Source organism: Balaenoptera physalus (genome assembly GCF_965194825.1).
Source record: "Balaenoptera physalus genome assembly, chromosome: 5".
NCBI classification, from domain to species: domain Eukaryota; kingdom Metazoa; phylum Chordata; class Mammalia; order Artiodactyla; family Balaenopteridae; genus Balaenoptera; species Balaenoptera physalus.
Window position 1 is genome coordinate 77,073,152 of NC_138884.1, and position 21,975 is coordinate 77,095,126.

General features: G+C 38.1%; 1 protein-coding gene across 10 annotated transcripts in view; it reads left to right on the forward strand.

The window, feature by feature from the left end:
- Nucleotides 1-21,975, forward strand: part of SCFD2 (sec1 family domain containing 2) — a 402,102-nt gene that overhangs the window by 14,949 nt on the left and 365,178 nt on the right. For all 10 annotated transcript variants that reach the window (XR_014263821.1, XM_082462256.1, XM_082462260.1 and 7 more), the window contains exon 2: nucleotides 5,834-6,002. Coding sequence is in view for 9 of the 10 variants with exons in the window: in XM_082462256.1 (XP_082318382.1) it covers nucleotides 5,834-6,002 (169 nt within the window). In the remaining variant the exon portion in view is untranslated. The remainder of the gene's footprint in view (nucleotides 1-5,833; nucleotides 6,003-21,975) is intronic.

The following is a 21,975-nucleotide window of genomic DNA, read 5'->3' on the forward strand; positions in this document are numbered from 1 at the left end:
GATGATGTGATGGATGGATTTATTGATTCCAAAGTGGGAACTGAGGGGGGATGGGTAGGTTTTTTGTCGTAGTTTTGCTTGCTTTTTTTATAGTCAAGTTTATTAAAGTATAATTTACATATAGTAACATTCATGCTGTATAGTGTGTAGTTTTGTCAAACGACATATAGTCATGTAACCACCCACCACAATCAAGATATAAGAGGAGTGCCATCACTCCAAAAAATTCCCTTTGTGCCCCTTGTAGGCAGTCTCTCCTCTTACTCTCATATCTGGCAGCCATGGAACCATTTCCTGTCCCTAGAGTTTTATCTTTTCAAGAATGTCATATAAGTGCAGTCATATAGTATACAGCCTTTTGAGTGGCCTCTTTCACTTAGCATAATAGGATTTAGATTCATCCATGTTGTAGCTTCTATCAGCAGTTCACTCCTTTTTATTAATGAGTAATATTCAGGTGTATCGATGTAGCACAGTTTGTTAATTTGTTCATCAGTTGGGCTGTATCCTTAAAGTGTGTAGAGAGGAATAACATTGATAGCTGTCGGCTCAACTAACTCATACTGTGTGGTGTGCAGTGATTCTTTTTTTTTTTTTTTTTTCAGTGATTCTTAACTGTTTTGAAATTAAGGAACTTTTTTTTTGAGCAACTGGTCAAAGTTATGGATTATCTAGATAAAAGCATAGACTTAAAATATTTCTCATAAAATTCAACCCTTCCATGCATCCATAGAGGAGCCCAGCCTAGGAGCAATGGCCTCCTTGAGATAAAAGCAAGAAATACTAGAGGCTAGGAGACTATTGATCAGGAGACTATTAAAATATCTAGGTAAGAAATGATGTGAATTTATACCAAGTCAGTAATAGGAAGGACGAAGAAAGGAGTAGTTGAGTATTTAAGTGAGAGAATTAATAGAGTGGTGACTGATATAATGGTAGAAGATCAAGAATAATTTGAAGACATGCCAAGTATTCTAGCCTGGGCAATTTCAGAATCCATTCACAGAAAGAGGGAGTGTAGGAGAAGATTTGTTAGGGGCAATATAATGAATGCTATGTGACTCTCTTATCTAAAATTACTGTGTGGTGAAAACTACTTACTGAATAAACTTGTATAAGTACTGCCTTATTATTCTCCTGCCTCCATCCCCCCAAAGTCCTACCTGGTATATGGCAAACTGAAACAGCCTTTTGACTAGTATGTATTATCTACTTTAATACATCCCCTTTGTACTAGATTTGACTGATATGAGCCAACCATAGGTAGTGTTAGAAATGGTAGTATTAGATAGTAACTAATAACTAACACTCCTTTAACCATCCAGATTCTAAATTGAATATGAAATAAAGAGTTGGCAGGCAGAGGCAAAAATACCAGTTTTATGGTGGATACAGTGAACATTAAAGAATGTGGCTTACATCTATGGGCAAGTGAGATTCCTAACACCAAATTCTTGGGTTGGAAGGTTTACCCACTCAGCATCAGGAGTGGACCAGAGCAAGTCTTTTTCCCTCTTTCCAAGGGCAGAAACTATCCTAGGCAGAGTGAGTAGAACCTGACAACCCAGGGGAAAAGTGATTGAAGGAGGTGAGGCAAGTTCAGAAATGTTATGCTAATTGTTGTCCTTCTACACAGAAGGAAACATCAGGAGCAATAATGAAATATTCTGTTCTTAGAAGACAGAAATGTCATCAAATACTGAAACATCTCAAAATAATGAAAGATGGTCATAAATATTCTTAAGAAGGAGTCATGGGGAATCAGAAAGGAGGTGAGGTGTTTTTTTTTTTAATTAAGATTTGTGTATTGTGTAGTATTTTTAAAATTAATTAATTTTTATTTTTGGCTGTGTTGGGTCTTTGTTGCTGCACGTGGGCTTTCTCTAGTTGTAGCAAGCAGGGGCTACTCTTTGTTGCAGTGTGCGGGCTTCTCATTGCGGTGGCTTCTCTTGTTGTGGAGCACAGTCTGTAGAGCGCAGGCTCAGTAGTTGTGGTGCATGGGCTTAGTTGCTCCGCGGCATGTGGTATCTTCCTGGACCAGTGCTCGAACCTGTGTCCCCTGCACTGGCAGGCGGATTCTTAACCACTTCGCCACCAGGGAAGTCCCAGGAGGTGAGTTTTTGAATATAGTAATTCCAAGAATCCAGTAACCCTATCTCAACACAAAGGGACACTGTGCACAACCCCAAAATATCCTTTTTGTGAAATGTTGAGAAGGCTCTGTGTGTTTATCTTTAAGCCCTACTACAGTATGACTGAGCTCTTGTGAAGATGCTTCAATTCTTGCTTCTCACTTTATTCCTTATAAGTAGAGGCAAGTGAAGATGTTATATGCCTTATAATGATGATACTGGCACATACATTCACATATGATCCACAGGGTCATACAGGACTGCTCGTTTTCCGGTGCTGTTAACTATAAAAGTTTAGCCTTTGAAACAATTGGCTGAATTTAGGATCTCAAATACTGAGCTTCAAAGATATTTGGGTGTTGGTTGGACCAACTCTGAGTTTTTAGCTTGGTAAAATAGCACCACATTTTTGGAAGTTGCCTCAGATCACGCAAGGAACTAATGGAGGATGGGACCACTAGAGCCCATGTCTCCAATTTCTTGTTCCTATACCCTCTTTAGAAAAGAAGGCATTGGGAAATAAACCATTCTCTGGCCAGACTAGACCCCATTGCTCTTGGCTAGATTAGCAGTTGGACAGGGAAAAATAACTGGGTTCAGGTTGACTTCCACTCTTGAGCGTCTTAAATAATATTTTAAAATTTCTATAATAACGGAAAAATTAAGCTCTCTGAAAATTTAAGTGTGATACAAATCTTGGCATTTTATTCATTTCCTAGAGGAAGAATCTGAAGTTACTGTGACATTGAGAGGCCCCAAATGCTTAGTCTACGTTTGAGTCATGTAACTGGCACTAATTAAATTTTAAAAATGTATATTGAACCCTCTAAAGCTGGACATGCAACAGACTGTATTCAGAGAAGAGCAGGACATGAGTTGAAAGCCTATGCCTGCTTTATCCTTCATTATCACACATGTTAAATACACATTCCTTTTGACTAAACCTAAAAAGTTGAGTAATCCTGCTCATGTAAATTTGGCATTTTGTTAATTCTCACATATAATATTTTAAACAGTTTCTGAAAGAGTGTGAATTATTTTTCTAATTAATTTAGGTCAGTCTCATGTGCTCCTTGCAGAAAGCACGGGGGAAAAAATTAACTTTAGGTAGAGTTTACATCAACCAAAGTCCTACCATTCGAAGATAACCCTTGGTAAAATTTTGGGATATTTATATGGGTGTATAGCATGTTTTTTCATTTCATTACAGCAGGAATATATGTTCACCATAGAAAGTTTAGAATCTATAAATAAATAGAAGAAAATAAAAATCAAAATTTGAGAACTGCTGCAGTAAATATGCCATAATTTAAAAAAACTACTCCTCTACTTCTGAACATTTAGGGTGTTAGTATATAATATTTTAAGGAGGTAAATGATACATTGGTTCTGTAAAAATAACTATTAGCTATTAAACCTTAAGGAAAAATAAGTATGTCATGTCTTGACTTCTCATACTTGGAGAGTTTCGGGAGGACTGGATTAGTCAACAGTTTTAATTTGCCAAAGGTTTAATGAACTGAGACTTGCCAAAGACCCCTGCATTTAGCATAGGGAGGAGGAGTGAGTAGCAGCTAGATTGTAGGGGCTAAAGAAGTTAGGAAAGAAAGGCAGAACATATAGACTACTTGTTTGTACAATGTGTCTGTGAATGGCAGATAAAAATAAGAATAGCTTGGGGGCAGGGCTCAGAATTTGGGCACCAGGTTCAAAGAAGAGTTATTATAGTGATGAGTGGAAGTGAGGAGGTTACTAGTGGAGAGAGAAATGATGCTATGGGGTAATCGTCGTATCTCCATTCATTCCAGGCTTAAAGATATTATTCACTTAGAGACTTCTGACTGCCCTGTGGATCTCAGGGCCACTTATAGTCACTAGGCATTCATTCAGCAAGTATTTAACGAGTAGCTTGTAGTGTGAGTGCTGGGGAGACAACCATAAACTATAGACAACATAAATAAGACATGGTTCCTTCCAGGCCTGATAAGTGAATATTTTACTGGTAGAATTAGAACTCTTTTCTTTAACATCGGAAGCCACATTAGAAGCACTCATGCTGGTTCTGTCTTAAGTCATTTTTATGGGCCTGATTTTTTTTTTTTTTAAATGGCGTGGTTTTTGGATTTCTGCCTCCCGAGTTTGAATTCTTGCTCTGTAATTTGCAACATATATAATTGTGAGCAAGTTACTTAAACTGAATCTTCTACTCTGTCAATGAGCATGATAATACCTACCTATTAGAGTTGTTCTAAGAATTAAGTGGATAATGTACAGTATGGAAGTTAATACCTGGTACGTCATAAGCTGTCAATAAATATTAGCTATTGTGACGAAGAAGATGATGGTGCTGACAATGATTCCTTGGATTTCTGGTTTAGTCTTTTCTACCTAGTTCTTCTGTGCAATTAATATGACATGGCAAAAACAATAGAGATAGACATGAGGAAGTAAAATATTAATTGATTTGAAGTGGGTGGAATCAAAACAAGTTGATTTGGCCAGTCCCACCCATTGTTGGAATCATGTCTTCCAAGCATTGATGGCTTTTGGAAAGATAACCTGGTCTCATGGAAAAAGCATTAAACTGTGTCATTGGTCTTGAATTTTAATTTGAGCTTATTAATTCATTTGTTATTAAAAGAATTAATATATGTAAAGCACCTAGAGCAGTGCCTGGTACACAGAAAGCACTGTATAAATGCTTTTATCACTGCAAACTGTTACTATTCATTCATTTGTTCTTTCCTTCATCTAACAAATAATTAGTGAGCCTACTAGCTGCCAAGTTGCCTGCTAGACATGGTGGGTAGAGGGTGAACTAGATAAATGGTGGCCATGATGAAGCTAAACTTCTAGCAAAGGGGAGATCTGCTATTCTTGGTCAGGTCTCTAAGCCTTTCTGGGTCTTAAGGTCTTATCAGTAAAATAAAGAAAATCCTTTTGGCTCTAAAATTTCAGGATAGTGTCGTCCTATCACGCCATTTACCTGACCTTCCAAATGTTTATTATTTATTTATCTACTAAATACCTGTTGATGCCTACCATGTGTAGGCACTATGCTAGGTGCTGGGAATCACAGCAGTAACCAAAGCAGACACAGTGCCTGCTCTCAGGGACCATTAAGTCCAACACACAAGACATACATTTTGGGCTTCCCTGGTGGCGCAGTGGTTGGGAGTCCGCCTGCCAATGCAGGGGACACGGGTTCGAGCCCTGGTCCGGGAGGATCCCACATGCCGCGGAGCAACTGGGTCCGTGCGCCACAACTACTGAGCCTGCACTCTAGAGCCTGCGAGCCACAACTACTGAAGCCCGCGTGCCTAGAGCCCGTGCTCCGCGGCGGGACAGGCCGCCGCAGTGAGAGGCCCACACACCGCAACGAAGAGTGGCCCCCGCTCGCCGCAACTAGAGAAAGCCCATGCACAGCAATGAAGACCCAACACAGCCAAAATAAATTAAATAAATAAATAAATAAATAAAAGGTCTCATTTAAAAAAAAAAAAAAAAAGACATACATTTTGTAGGTAATTGTGAGATTGATTAGTGTTACTAAGGGCAGAATGGTAGGTTTATGTTATTGATTTGTGTAACAGAAGCTAAAAATGGATACTGTTTTTGATAGAAGGGGTATTATAGAACATTAATTTAGCTGCTTTTTCCTCCCATTTTGTGAGTTCATATTTTCTTGTCTGCTTAAACAGGGGCGGTTGGACATCATGGAGACAACTTGGTGGAGAAGATCCTTTCAGTGCTTCCCCAGCTTCCAGGCCACACCAATGATGTGATGGTTAACATGGTGGAACTCACCGCACTCCAGGCCGAGGAGGAGAATCAGAATATGGTTGCACCCGGCTGTCTCGCACAATCCAAGTAAGATGTGTAGTTTTTTCTCTCATCCTTTTCTTTCTCTTCCCTTTTCTTTCTCTTGTAGATTGTTCCTGTAGAAAGGAAACAATGAAGAATCAGTCTGGTTGAAAAATTCATAGTGGATAGCATTTAGAAAAAACAATTTTTTCTTAACTTTGAAATAACCATATTCATTAGCCAACATAAGCCAAAAAGTATGGAATTTTATAGAGGTGTCGTTTGGATATAATATAAACTTGTTCCCAGGGTCAGCTAAGTGAGTCAATTTATGCACCCACAGACAGCTTCACATGGAGTTGAGGCTAGGCTTACTCAATATCTCTTTCCCAGTTGACTTTCCCACATGACTAAAATACTGCCCACATAACTCTGAAACAGTGCCATCTCTCTATATGTAAATGATATACTCTTGGGCATCAGTGGGAAATGTTTTTATTTCTACGTATACTTTTTCACATGGTTAGAGAAACCAGAGAAAGAAGATGGGGTACTGTATGTTATGCAGAGTTCCAAAAATAGAAGAATATTTCTCCAGAAACATGACAATAAAAAGATAATAGTTACCTTTTCTACTTTGTCCTTCATCAACAGTTCTTGAGGAAAAAAAAATATATTAGAAGAGAAAAAATGTGTGAGTATCCGTTTCCCTTATCTCCAAGTTTTAAAGTTTTAAACAAAACAGGACCTTTCAGCCTTATAGTTTCCAATCTTAACAGTAACAGATACATTTGGAATTTCCTATCATATTTGGAATGAATTTTCAGCTCCTGAAGTTTTCAGCTTTTTTGTAGTTAGTTAATGACATTTACTGGATGCCCAGTGTGTATGGGCCAGTGTGGGAAGAAAATAGAAAGTTCTGTACCCTGTCTTTTTTGTATGCTCATGCACACAATAAAAGCAGAGGCCCTGTGTTCACTTTGGCAACATGTATACTAAAACATAGGCCTGAGGGCTTGAAGCTATGCAAACCCAGAAGTAATTATGGTTGGAAATATTTTTAGCTGCTCAGAGGGCCATTCAAAAGTTAATTATTAAGGACTTACTATGAGCCTTACTCTGGAGTAAGTAATATGAAGGACATAGAATAATATAAAATGTCATTCTTGCCTTCAAGGAACACTTTTCTTATTCTAGTCATGATTTAGACACAGGTACAATTAAAAAACAGTAGAATGATATGAAATCAAGACTCATGTGTCTACTACAGATTATAATTCCTGTAAGTGAAGTAACAGGTTAATGTGGTCTTTGTAGATCAGTGTGGGCTTTGTGGAAATGGCGGTGCTTGATTCAATTATGTCTTGAAGGATTTAGAAAAGGAAAGATGGCTAGCATGAGCATAGGTGTGGAAACAAGAATAGTCAGGGCCTAATGTGATGGGTTGTGAGGAAGAAGGACATCTCACTGGACACCACTGCCATCAGCTCTATAACATTTTTCAGGACTTACTGTGTGCCAAGCACACTTCCAGGCATTTTACATTTGGGAAGTCATTTAAGTTTTAAAATAACCCAATGAGATAGGTGTCTTTATTCCATTTTACAGATAAGGAAGCTGAGGCAGAAAGACACTAAGTAACATAGCTAGCAGGGCGTGGAGTTAGAATTTGAGCCCAGAATGTTTGATTTCCGAGCCACTGTCTTAACTTATATGCTGTGTATGCAGGGGCCAGAGAAGCTAGGCTCATGAATAGCTGTAAAGAGACATGAGAGAGAAAAATAAGGTTACTTCATGATTTAATTTGGGGAGGCCTATTTGTTCAACATAATGGTTACACAAACAACAGAAATCAGTTTTGGCTAATTTCAGCAAAAAGGGAATTTATTAAAGGGGATTGGAAAGCTAATAGAATCAAAGGAAGAACTGTTAATCAAATTTTGTAAAGGACTATACCGTTCCAGGGGCCTAGGGGGCAAGAACTCAGGAAAAGCTCTTCAAGGCACTGACACCAGAGAGACTGAACTTTAACTGCTTTCTGTCTGGAGTCATTCTGCTTATGAGTCAGATTCCAGGGGAAAAGGCAAGATTGGCCTACCTTGGGCCTTGTGGCCACCCTTTGCCCAGTGGGGGTCGGGAGCAGTTCATACTGACTGAGAGTTGTGTCAGGATCGGATGGCATGGCAGAGGGGTGGTTCTTCAAAGGGAAACTGGAACATCTATCAGAAGAAAGGGAAAGGGATACTGGGGCAGGCAGAAACAGTAGATGCCCCTTAATAATAACAGCACACACTTAAAGAGGACTTACTGTGTAACAGGCATGGTTCTGAGCACTTTATGTAGAGTAACTTATTTAATGCTCACAACAACTCTGTGAGGTGAGTTCTACTATCATCCCCTTTTATAGATGAGGAACGAGGTTAAGTAACATGACACACACAAGTGATGGGGGCCTGTATTTGAACCCCGGCAATTTGGCTCTAAAGCCAGTGCTTAATGTTACCCTATGCCACCTCCACAGAAGCCTAAGATAGTTATAGAAGGAACATGTGAGCTCCCCAGAGAAGGTGGCAAAAGAGAGAAGAGTTGAATCCATCATTTTAATGAGCAGGAAAAGCAAGTGAGTTCTGAGAAGTATAATAGGACAAATGTAAGAATCAAGACATCTCTTAGATCTACAAGTAATATATATATATGTATTTTTTAATTAATTAATTTTATTTTTGTCTGTGTTGGGTCTTAGTTGCTGCGCGTGGGCTTTCTCTAGTTGTGGTGAGCGGGCACTACTCTTCCTTGCGGTGCACGGGCTTCTCTTTGTGGTGGCTTCTCTTGTTGCGGAGCACAGGCTCTAGGTGCACGGGCTTCAGTAGTTGTGGCACGCGGGCTCAGTAGTTGTAGCGTGTGGGCTCTAGAGCACAGGCTCAGTAGTTGTGGCACACGGGCTTAGTTGCTCCACGGCATGTGGGATCTTCCCAGACGAGGGCTCAAACCCGTGTCCCCTGCATTGGCAGGCGGATTCTTAACCACTGCGCCACCAGGGAACTCCTACAAGTAATATTTTGATTATGGCCAATTTATTTAACCTTGACTCCTCAGCTTTCTTTTTACCCCAAGCTTAGTCCAAGGCTTAAACCAAACCAGTCCTGGAATCCCATTTTCCTTGCCAGTGGTTGCTTTAGAAACGGGGAGGCAAAAGAAAAGTCTTCTTAGGGTTTCTTGGTCAAGTTTCTTTGCTTTTGAGAAGAGATTCAAGGAAGAGACACACTTTCTCTTTCCTCTTACACTTCTCCCCCAACTCCCAGAACTCTGATGTATATCCTGAAACTGCGACAGACCTTGTTGCTCACAACCGGAAGTTGAAGGTAACACACTGAAGGTGGTGTGGCCAGGGGTGCTACGGGCAAGAGCAGCAGTGGGTTACAGTGAGGTGTCTGGACCTCGTATTATGTAGGAGAGTATGTTTCCTTATTAAGTCAAATTGACTTGCTCTTGTCTACTACTTGCAACCGAAGTCATCCTAACTGACATACTTTCTGTACTTCAGCTATAAGATGAGGGCATTGGCTTAAATGACTTCTAAGGCTTTTCAGTTTAAAATAAAAATTCTTCTCAACTGAGTACCTGCTGTGACTCAGCTCTGCTTCTGAGCACTTGAAACTAAGCTCATTCATATGTATTTTCCACTCCTGGTCTTTGTTTTTAGTGGGTGCCTTTTTCTCTCATTAGACTATGAGTGAATGTTGCCATGGAATATGAGTTTTCGGTGCCATTCAAGTATGAGAGTGTGGTCATAAATGTCAGAGGAAGTGATGAGTTCTAGAAGGATCTGAAGAAAGCTTTAAGGAGAGCAAGTTTGGTGAAATAGTGAGACCAGAAGTCAGGTTGCCGACGATAAAGAGATAGGTAGTGAGAAAACTGTAACCAAATAAAAGTATACAGCAATAGTAGGGAGAAAAAAAAAAAGGTACTTTCTTTACAGTTGCTTTGAAGACTGAGGGAATTGTGCTGATTAATTTCTATGCAAAGAGATATTGAAATAAATTACAGCTGTCCTAGTGTATACTGTTCTTTTGTCAAAATAATAATAATCACTACTATCACCACCCCGCAGAAAGTTCTTGGTGAAATGACTGTGAGGCTAAAAAAGCTAGTACTAAAATGCAAAACAGATGGGTGCTTGTCTTCAATGGAATAATCTTTAGAAAGCAAGTCTCTGACTAGGATTTAAATCTTGACAATCAAAATTTATTGCTAAAATAATTTTTATAAAAGGTTGTTTATAATTATAGCAATTAAAGTTACTGCCGATGCAGATGAAAAATTGATAACTTAAGTGCATTATAACATGGCTTTCCAGTTCCTGTGCATTGGTCCCTGGATTATGTGGAATATTTTGTCCAAGAGGAGGCAGAATCTTTTCTGTTCTTATGTTTTCCTTCCGCTGAACTGGGTTTCTATTCTCTGCCCCAGCTTCAGTCTCCTAACCTATTACTTTTTCAATTCCTGAAGCACCCTTACCCTGGTGCCTCAGGGAAGTCCCTAAAAAAGCAATATTTTAAGTCCAGTTTTCTTGCTAACTTTTATGTTGGAGGTGGGAATGTTTTTTTCTTAGACTATAGAGCAATGGAATAGAGTAGATCTTAGAGTAAGAGACAAATGCAGCAGTGGTTTTACCCTAAACACTGATGAGCCAATTTTTTGTTAACTTTCACATTGTTAAGTAACCTGATAATGGTGTATATTAAATCACTAACTCAAAGTCAAAAATCATCAAATTACCGGGGGCTTCCCTGGTGGTGCAGTGGTTAAGAATCTGCCTGCCAATGCAGGCGACACGGGTTCGAGCCCTGGTCCGGGAAGATCCCACATGCTGCAGAGCAACTAAGCCCATGCGCCACAACTACTGAGCCTGCGCTCTAGAGCCCGTGAGCCACAACTACTGAGCCCATGCGCCACAACTACTGAGCCTGCTCTCTAGAGCCCACAAGCCACAACTACTGGAGACTGTGCTCCACAACAAGAGAAGCCACCGCAATGAGAAGCCCGCGCACCGCAACGAAGAGTAACCCCTGTTCGCTGCAACTAGAGAAAGCCTGCGCGCAGCAACGAAGACCCAATGCAGCCAAAAATAAAGAAATAAAAATAAATAAATTTATTTAAAAAATCATTAAATTACCCCTAAATAGTGGTAATTTTTTTTCTTCTTTCCGTGGTTTCCAAATACCAATTAAATATTACTGTTAAAGACGCTAACATTTTTCAGAGGGAAGAAAGGTAATTTTTATTAGAGCAGAATCAGAGATACTACTTTGATTTTAAATTTACCTGCAGATAGAATTACTGAACTCAGATGGAAACATTAAGTAACTGTATATTCAGTGTTGACTTTGAGGTGAAAAGCCAGCACACAAGAGGGTGTGTCATCACATAGCAGTGTTATGAACGACCTTACTGTTGGTACAGACTGTGGGCATCTTCTCTTCCCCACTTGGACCTCCCTGCAAAAATGACATTTTATTTTATGTTTTTACTTTTTAAGTAAACATTGCAAATTGAATCGGAGAAAGGCTTACCTCTTCTCAGCATACAGCTTGCTATATTTAACTTTTTTCAAGGAATTCTAAAAATCATCTAGTCTCAGTTACAGGTTTAGAAAGCAGAATTGATGAGTAATTTGTGGATGGTGGGGTGAAATAAAGCAGGGTTCTTTTCTGCAAATGAAGGGATAAGAGTGTCCACTAAGAAATAGTTAAATAATTTAGTATGCCAGAGACATTTAAGTTATATTTCTTGATAAAAAATTGTTTAATAGCATTTTTCAGAATTTTAAAAAATGCATGTTAAGAAAAGAAGGTTTGAAGGTAGAAATTCTTGTTCTACAATTGCTCACATACATGGTATTTGTTAGTTAAGGAATGTGCAGGCAATCCCCAGAATCTTGTTCATATTGAAAAATTTTAAGTGATTTGTGGTCTTCATGTTGTGAGAAGACTGAACTCTGGGTCACTGTGGCTTTGGGATCCATAATCTAAATGGAAACTATGACTCCTTTAAATAAGGCCAAGAACGCTCTGAAGTTAGCTAAAATGGAAAAGGAGGAATGGAAAGACTCATTACATTTGAATGACAAGTTCTTAATTAGGTTGATGTTCACTGCCAAGCAAAAATCCACAAGTTTAAAAATCTGACTCCTGGTGAGTTAGCCAACCACAGCCTTTATTGGGGTGCTTCTAAGTCTTACATTATAGTATAGACCAGGGTGTATTCAACGGTGTGCCAGGATTGTCCCATAGCTCTGGCTATAGCTTCTCTCCTCTAACACCTGCTGGTATTCTTGTCCGAGGGCCCTTTTCCTTTCTTTCTTCACTCTGCGTTGTATTAACAGTGTCACACTGGTGATAGGGGTGGGGGGCTGGGATCAACAAGGTGGGGGTAGGCATCCTTCTAACAAAGCTGGAAGGAGGATAAAGTAAGAACTAAGAACAAGGCAATGGTTTTAGCATTGAAAGAAGGCATTTTGGGGGCTGCAGGCAGATGAGGTCTGAAATCCAGGAAGTTTATTTGAATAAAACATCATGGGTGGAACTATGAAAGCAAATCCTCTGAGCATGTAAATGTATGTTGTAGTTTTTTTTTTTTTTTTTGGCTGCATTGGGTCTTTGTTGCCGCGCGTGGGCTTTCTCTAGTTGTGAGCGGGGGCTACTCTTCGTTGTGGTGCGTGGGCTTCTCATTGTCGCGGCTTCTCTTGTTGCGGAGCACAGGCTCTAGGCGCGCAGCATTCAGTAGTTGCAGCATGTGGGCTCAGTAGTTGTGGCTCACAGGCTCTAGAGCGCAGGCTCAGTAGTTGCGGTGCATGGGCTTAGTTGCTCCGCACCATGTGGGATCTTCCTGGACCAGGGCTTGAACCCGTGTCCCCTGCATTAGCAGGCAGATTCTCAAGCACTGTGCCACCAGGGAAGCCCTGGTTTTTATTTTTTTATAAAATTTGTTTTCTTGCAAAGCAAGTTGAGAGATGAGATTTTTTTTAAAGTCTTTATTGAATTTTGTTACAGTATTGCTTCTATTTTATGTTTGGTTTTTTTAGCTGTGAGGCATGTGGGATCTTAGCTCCCCAACCAGGGATCGAGCCAGCACCCCCTGCATTGGAAGGTGAAGTCTTAAGCACTGGACCAGCAGGGAAGTCCCTGTTGTAGTTTATTTGTCCAAAATATTTGTTAATTGACCACTCTGTGCCAGACACTTGATGAAGACAAGATCTCTGCCCTCATGGAACTTACTCTAATGGGGGTGACAGACAACAAATAGGTAAACAAGTGACTATATAATGTCAGGTGAGGATAAGTGCTATGAAGCAAATAAAGCAAGGGAATCAAGAGTAACTGGGTACTGGAGGTGGTGAGGAGGGGCATGGGGGAGGTAGAAAAGGCCTTTCTGAGGAGATGTCTTTCAAGCAAAGACCTCAGTGAAGTAAATTGTAAGCCTCATGGATATCTGGGGCTAGAACACTCCAGCCTAGGGAAAGGACTAAGTGTTCAAAAATAACTCATTGTGGTATTAATTTGCTTTCTGCTAATGGCTCATGTTGTTGAACATCTTTTCCTGTACTTACTTTCTATCTGCATGACCTCTTAGACAAAATGTCTCCACATCTTTTGCCCACTTTCTAATTGGAATTTTTTTAAATATTGAGGTTACATAAGCCTTTGTCAGATAAGTGATTTGCAAATATTTTCTTTTAGTCTGTAGCTTGTCATTTCATCCTCTTTACAGGGTCTTTTCACAGAGCAGAAGTTCTTAATTTTGATAAAGTTCAGTGTATCAGTTTTTCCTTTTATGGATTGTGCTTTTGGTGTCAAGTTTAAGAACCCTGCCTAACCCTTATTTTCACTTCATTGAATCACTTTAGCACCTTTGGCAAAAATCAGTTGAGTATATTTGCTTGGACCTATTTCTGGGTTTTCTATCCTATTCCACTTATCTGTATGTCTGTCTCTCTAGCAGTACCACACAGTCTTGATTACTATAGCTGTACAATAAGTCTCAAAGTCAGGTAGACTGATTTCTCCATTTTAACTTCTTTTCAAAAATGTTTTTGCTATCTTAGTTCCTTTGCCATTCTATATAAAATTTAGAATAATCTGTATATATAAAAATATTGTTGGAATTTTGATAGAAATTATATTAATAATTTATATAGCAATTTGGGGCGAGTTGACATCTTGACTCTGTTGACTCTTACACTTATGAGAGAAATTTGGTATTTCTCTCTATTTAGTTTATCTTTGACATTTTTCTTCAGTGTGTTGTACTTTTCAGTATACAAGTCTTATACAGTATACATGTTTTTTTAAAAAATAAATTTATTTATTTATTTTTGGCTGCATTGGGTCTCTGTTGCTGCGCACAGGCTTTGTCTAGTTGCGGCGAGCGGTGGCTACTCTTTGTTGTGGTGCGTGGGCTTCTCATTGCAGTGGCTTCTCTTGTTGCGGAGCATGGGCTCTAGGTGTGCGGGCTTCAGTAGTTGTGGCATGTGGCTCAGTAGTTGTGGCTCACAGGCTCTAGAGCGCAGGCTCAGTAGTTGTGGCTCACGGGCTTAGTTGCTCCGCGGCATGTGGGATCTTCCTGGACCAGGGCTCGAACCCATGTCGCCTGCATTGGCAGGTGGATTCTTAACCTCTGCGCCACCAGGGAAGGCCCTGTATACGTGTTTTTGTTAGATGTATACATTAAGTATTTCATTTTTTGAGTGATTATAAATGATACTGTAATTTTATTAGTGTCCACGTGTTCATTGATAGTGTCTAAAAATATAGTTGATTTTTTAATGTTTATCTTATATCCTACAACCTTGCTGAATTCACTTATTAGTTCTAGGAGTTTATCTGTTAGCTTCCCTGGAATTTTCTGTGTAGATAATCATGTTATATGCAAATAAGGTCAGTTTTATCTATTCCTTTATGGCCTGCATGCTTTTTCCTTTTAGCCTTATTGCCCTGGCTAGAACTTCCAGCATTATGTTGAATAAGAATGGTGAGAATAGATATCCTAACCTTATTCCCAGTCTTAGGAGAAAGGCCTCAGTCTTTCATCTTTAAATATAATGCTAGCTGTAGGTGTTTTAAAAGATGTTTTTTATCCATTAAAGAGGTGTGCATCTAGTTCTATTTCACTGAGAGGTTTTTTTTTAATCATGAATGGGTGTTGAATTTTGTCACAGTCTTAAAGATTTTTGCATTCATATTTATGAGAGATATTTGTAAATTTTTTTTTGTACTGTCTTTTTTTAAAATAGGGTAATACTAGCTTCATGAAATGAATTGAGAAGTATTCCTTCCTCTTTTATTTTCTGGAAGAGATTGTGTAGAAATAGTATTAATTCTTAAATCTTTGGTAGAATTCCCTAGTGAAACCATCTGGGACTGGAATCTTCTATTTTGGAGTTTTTAAATTACAAATTTAACTTGCTCAGTAGTTATAAGACTATTCAAATTATCTATTTCGTATTGGATGAATTGTGATGGTATATTTTGAGGAACTGATGTATTTCATCTAAGTTGTCAAATTTATATACACTCAGTCCTCTGTGTCTGTGAGTTCTGCATCTGTAGATTCAACCAACCATGGATTGAAAATATTGGAAAAAAAATTCCAGAGAGTCCCAAAAAAGCAAAACTTGAATTTGTCGTATGCTTTCTGTCTTTAATTGGTGTATTTAGATCATTTAAATTTAATGGAATTATTGAAGTGTTAGGACTTGAGTATGCCATTTTAATTTTTGCATTCTGTTTGTTATCTCTGTCTTTCATTTCTGTTTCTTTAATCTAACCCTCCTGTCAGTTACTTGAACATTCTTTAAGAATTCCATTTGATTTATCTGTAGTGTATCTCTTTGTATAGTTTTTTCAGTGGTTGCAGCAGTTGTTACATTTTTTATATACATAAGTTATCACAATCTATTGGTGTTGTTATTTTACCTGTTTAAGTGAAACGTAGAAAGCTTACCATGCATTATTTCCCTTTACCGTCCCACACTTGTAATCATCTTAATATTTCCTCTACATACATTTAGAACTGCATCGGTATTAAAATTTTTGCTTCTCTTAGTTTAGAAAACTCAGAAGAAGGAATGCTTATTGTATTTATCTATATTTTTGCTTATTGTTTTCTTTCTTCATTGTGTTTCAAGATTTCTTCTTTTTTCTTTCCTTTTTAGAGAATTTCCTTTAGCCATTCTTTTAGAATAAGTTTGCTGATGACAGAAGCTCTTAGTTTTCATTAGTCTGAGAATATTTTTATTTCCCCTCATCTTTTTTTTTAAGAAATTATTATTATTATTAATTTATTTTGTTTATTTTTGGTTGCATCGGGTCTTAGTTGTGGTACGTGGGATCTTCGTTCTGGCATGCGGGATGCGGCATGCAGGCTCTTCATTGTAGTGTGTGGGCGTCTATCTAGTTGTGGTATGCGGATTTTCTCTCTCTAGTTGTGGCGGGCAGCCTCCGGGGTGCGTGGGCTCTGTATTTTTCGGTACGCGGGCTCTCTAGTTGAGGTGCACAGGCTTAGTTGCCCCGTGGCATGTGCGATCTTAGTTCCTTGGCCAGGGATCGAACCCACATCCTCTGCATTGTAAGGCAGATTCTCTACCACTGGACCACCAGGGAAGTCCCTCCCCTCATCTTTGAATGATATTTTCACTGCATATATTATTCTGGGTTAACAGTTTTTTTCTTTCAACACTTGAAAAATGTTGTGCCCCTTCCTTCTGGCCTCCATGGTTTCTAATGAGAATCCACTGTCATTTGAATTGTTTTTCCTCTATAGATAAGGTATCATTTCTGTTAATACTTTCATGAGTTTTCCTTTGTCTTTAGTTTTGCGAAGTTTAATTATGATGTGTCTTGGTGTCAATTTCTTCGAGTTTATCCTGTTTGTTGTTTGTTCACTTAGCTTATTGTATCTGTAGGTTTATGTCTTTTGCAAATTTGGGAAGTTTTCAACCATTATCTCTTCTAGTACCTTTTCAGCTCCACCTACTTTCTTCTTCTGGGATGCCAGTGATAGGTATATTAATTTCCTATTGCTGCTGTAGCAAATTACCACAAATTTAGTGGCTTAAAATAACACAAATTTATTCTCTTGGAGTTCTGGAGTTCAGAAGTCTAGAATCAGTCTTGTAACCCTAAAATCAAGGTGTTGGCAAGGCTGGTTTACTCTGAAGACTACAGGGTAGGTTCTGTTCCTTGCCTTTTCCAGCTTCTAGAGACTGCCTTGGCATTCCCTGACTGGTAGCCACATCATTCTAATCTGAACTTCCATTTTCACATTGCCTTTTCCTCTGCCTCTGCCTCCTCTTGTATCCTTCTTATAGGGACTATTATGATTACATTGGGCCCACCTGGGTGGACTTTTTAATTGAAGCATTATTTATAAAATTGTGAAATGTACAAATGAAATCATATGGTATGTACTCTTTTGTGTCAGGCTTTTTTCGCTAAGCATAATATTTTGAGATTCACTACATTGTTTTTATCTCTTTTTAATGCTTTGTAGTACTATTCCATAGCATGAATATACCACAGTTTGTTTAGCTGTCTTAAACCTCGTCTGTTTCTGGTTTTCTACTATTATGAATACAGTTATTGTGAACATTCTTGAAGAAGTGTTTTGGGGGAGATACACTGTCATTTCTCTTACATTTTAGTGGAAATGTTGGGTTATACTTTCATTTCAGTGGAATTGCTGCATTACAGGGTTAGTATTTGTTTAGTTTTAAAAGAAACCACCAGATGTTTTTCTAAAGTGTTTGTACTATTTTACACACTTAGCAGCAACACGTATGGGTGCTGGTTGATCCACATTCTTGACAAGATTTGGTATTGTTCATTGTTTTGGAATGAATTATGTCTCCCTAAAATTTATATGTTGAGTATGTAAACCCTAGTACCTCAGAGTGTGACTGTATTTGGATATAAGGCCTTTAAAGAGGTAATAAGTTAAAATGAGCCCCTTAAGGTTACCCTTAATCAAATATGATTGGTGTTCTTATAAAAATAAGACCTACATAGAGACACCAGACACAGAAAGGCATTATGAAGATGTAATGAAAAAGGTGGTCTTCTGCAAGGCAAGGAGAAAGGGCTCAGGAGAAATCAGACCTGGTGTCACATTGATCTTAGATTTCTAGCCTCTAGAACTGTGAGAAAATAAATTTCTGTTGTTTAAGCCATCAATCTGTGGTATTTTGTTGTAACAGCCTGGGCAGACTAATACATCTATCATTTTAATTTTAGTCATTCTTGGGGGCATGACATGGTATCCCATTGTGGTTTGAATTTGCACTTCCCTTAGGACTAATGATACTGAACACTTTCTCATGTACTTATTATGTGGCAAAATTGGAACCCTCATACCTTGATGTTAGGAATATAAAATGGTGCAGCAGCTATGAAAAAAAGTTTGGGAGTCCCTCCAAAATTAAACCTAGAGTTAATGTATGACTCAGCAATTCCATTCCTAGGTATATACACAAAAGAATTGAAAACAGGTATTCAAAGAAAAACTTATACATGAATATTCATAGCAGCACTATTTCCAATAGCCAAAAGTTACAAAAAACCAAATGTTCATCAAGGGATAAATGGATAAACGAAAGTGGTATATCTATAAAATTGAATATTATTCAGCCATGAAAAAGAATGAAGTACTGATATATGCTACAGTGTGAATGAACCTCAAAAATATTATTCTAAGTGAAAGAAGCCAGTCACAAAAGGTCACATATTATGTGATTCCATTTATATGAAATACCCAGAGTAGATTAATCCATAGAGATAGGAAATAGATTAGTGGTTGTCAGAAGTGTGTGGAAAGTGACAGAGGAGAAGACTGCTAAATGAGTATGAGGTTTCCTTTAATACTGAAAATGTTTTGGAACTAGATGGAGGTAATGGCTGTACAACATTGTGAGTGCAATAAATGCCACTGACTTGTGTACTTCATAATGGTTAATGTTATGTATATTTCACATCATTAATAAAAGTAATTGAATAATGTAAGCCATGGTGAGAGATCCTTAAATAATCTCACATTCGGTTCTTTAATACACATTTAGGTTTGGTAGATTATATACTTGTTTTCTAAATATTTCAATTTCCCTCCTTTCCCTCTGGTTACTCTCCTGCTGCCCCCAAGCAAGGCCCCCCAAGCAAGGCCTGGCCTTATTGTTTGTTTGGGCCTTTGGTGTATAGGCTGAAGCCATGCTTTTAAGAGGTAACACGTGGTTGACATCTCTTTTTCTTTGTCTCAACAACTCGTAATGTTCAGCCTGAATCCTGGAGTGAAGATGAGACAGAGCAGAGCTCAGCCAACTCTTAGTAAACCTAAAACAAGAGTGGAAATATACCTTTGTTGTTGTAAGCCTCTGAGATTTTTGGAGTCATTTATTATCACAATATTACCTAGCCTCTCTTGATTGAAACATCAGGTAATAAAATACCAGGGTGGTAGAATTTCAGGTGACTTTTATCTCCTTTTATATTTATGTATTGTTTGAATTCTTTTAAACATATCATTTACATATTCAGAAAAAAACAATAAAATTGTATTTATTGTGGAAAAATATTTAAAAGTTGAAAAATAATTAGGAGCAATATTTTTGCTAGTTATCTTCCATATGTTGTTAATAATTATTCTTACCGATAAACTATAAACTCACAGAAGTTACGAATTTCATTTTACAGAGTGAATGCAGTACCCTCAGCACTTTGGAATTTTTAATAAATTATGGTTATCTGCATTTATAATTCCAAATATTTTCCCAAAGTGATATCAGTTTAGAATATTCAGTGTCTGCTTAATGACTCAGTTTAATCAAGTATTTTCTAAGGATATACCCTGGGCAAGACCTTCCTCTTATCTAACATTTTGCCCATTTTCATAACTGACAATTAAATTATTCTCTTTGGCAAAAGCACTGACCCCAGAGTTTAGATTTCTCTATATTTTTTCACAACCTAGAGATTTTGGTCTTCTGGAGAGAAAACAGTATCTCATAAGGGTTTAGTGTGCATCAGAGATTAGCTGTTTTACTTAAGTACTTAATTCAGTCATCCAAACAGTCCTTAAAGTGAGTATCATTTTTATTTTTGAAAGAAAAAAAATCTTCACAGAAGTTACTAACTTGTTAAAGCTTACAGAGCTGGCAAAGCTGTGCCCTGGATTTTGAGCCCAAGTTCTAATTACAGAACTCTTCTTTTTTCTTGTACAAAAAGCAGCCTCTATATTTGTACTTTGTTTACAGAAGGCTGTTACTTTATATGTGGAATAATATCACTTTATTTTCCTGTCAGGATTATCCTTACTTTTTTTTTTTCCTCTTTTTCTGGGATTTTATCACTGAGTATACATTGCATAACTATTCCAATTATGGCTTTTCCAATATTATAATTCAATTTTGATAATTGCTTTATGGACAGTATTAACGGTGGAGTGAGAAAAGGGATTTTCAGGATATAGCCCCAAACTGTTATTGCCCAACACTAGTCTGTGACTAAATTTCTCCTTTTCTGTGAGGAGCACAATATAAGAGTTTCTGAGGGCTTTACACAATTTAGAGTTTGGCTTTATTGTAATTTAGGATTTTCTTTGCTTCAAGGATGCCCATGCTTTAAAAAAATGTCAAGTTCCACAAGGAAGAAGCCACAGGTCTTCAGAGTCTATGTTTTGTACAGAGAGATTTTTCTGAGCATTTTGAATTTAAATTGTTTCAGAAGCATGAAGCATAATTTTTTCTTTTTTTAAAAATTGAGGTATAGTTGAGGGGCTTCCCTGGTGGCTCAGTGGTTAAGAATCTGCCTGCCAATGCAGGGGACTCGGGTTCGAGCCCTGGTCCAGGAAGATCCCACATGCCGCAGAGCAGTGAAGCCCGTGCACCACAACTACTGAGCCTGCGGTCTAGGACCCGCAAGCCACAACTACTGAGCCCATGTGCCACAACTACTGAAGCCTGCACGCCTAGAGCCTGTGCTCCACAATAAGAGAAGCCACCATAATGAGAAGCCAGCGCACTGCAGCGAAGAGTAGCCCTCACTCACCACAACTAGAGAAAGCCTGCACACAGCAATGAAGACCCAACGCAGCCAAAAATAAATTAAAAAAAAAGTATAGTTGATTTACAATATTATATTAGTTTTATGTGTACAATGTAGTGATACAAAATTTTATAAATTATAACTCCCCTTAAAGTTATTATGAAATACTGGCTATATTCCCTGTGCTGTACAATATATCCTTGTATCTTATTTATTTTATACATAGTAGTTTGTACCTCTTAATCCACTAACTCTATCTTCGCCCTGACCCCCAAACTGGTAACCACTAATTTGTTCTCTATATCTGTGAGTCTGTTTCTGTTTTGTTATATTCATTCGTTTGCTTTACTTTTTAGATTCCACATATAAGTGGTAATGACATACAGTATTTCTCTTTCTCTGTCTTATTTCACTAAACATAATACCTTCCAGGTCTATCCATGTTGTTGTAAATGGCAGTATTTCATTCATTTTATTATGGCTGAGTAGTGTTCAATTGTATATACTACATCCTCTTTATCCATTCATCTGTTGGCTATTTTAAATAATGCTGTTATAAACATTGGGGTGCATGTATCTTTTCGAATTAATGTTTTCATTTTCTTTGCTGTATACCCAGGAGTGGAATTGCTGGATTATATGGTAGTTCTGGTAGTTCTATTTTTAGTTTTTTAAGGAACCTCCATGGTGTTTTCTGTAGTGGCTGTACCAATTTACATTCCCACCAACAGCATACTAGGGTTCCCTTTTCTGTACATCCTCATCAGCATTAGTTATGTTGAATAAAAGTGGCAAGAGTGGACATCCTTGTTTTGTTCCTGATCTTAGAGGAGATGCTTTCAGCTTTTCACCATTGAGAATGATGTTTGCTGTGGGTTTGTCATATATGGCCTTTATTATGTTGAGGTATGTTCCCTCTATGCCCATTTTCTGGAGAGTTTTTTTCATAA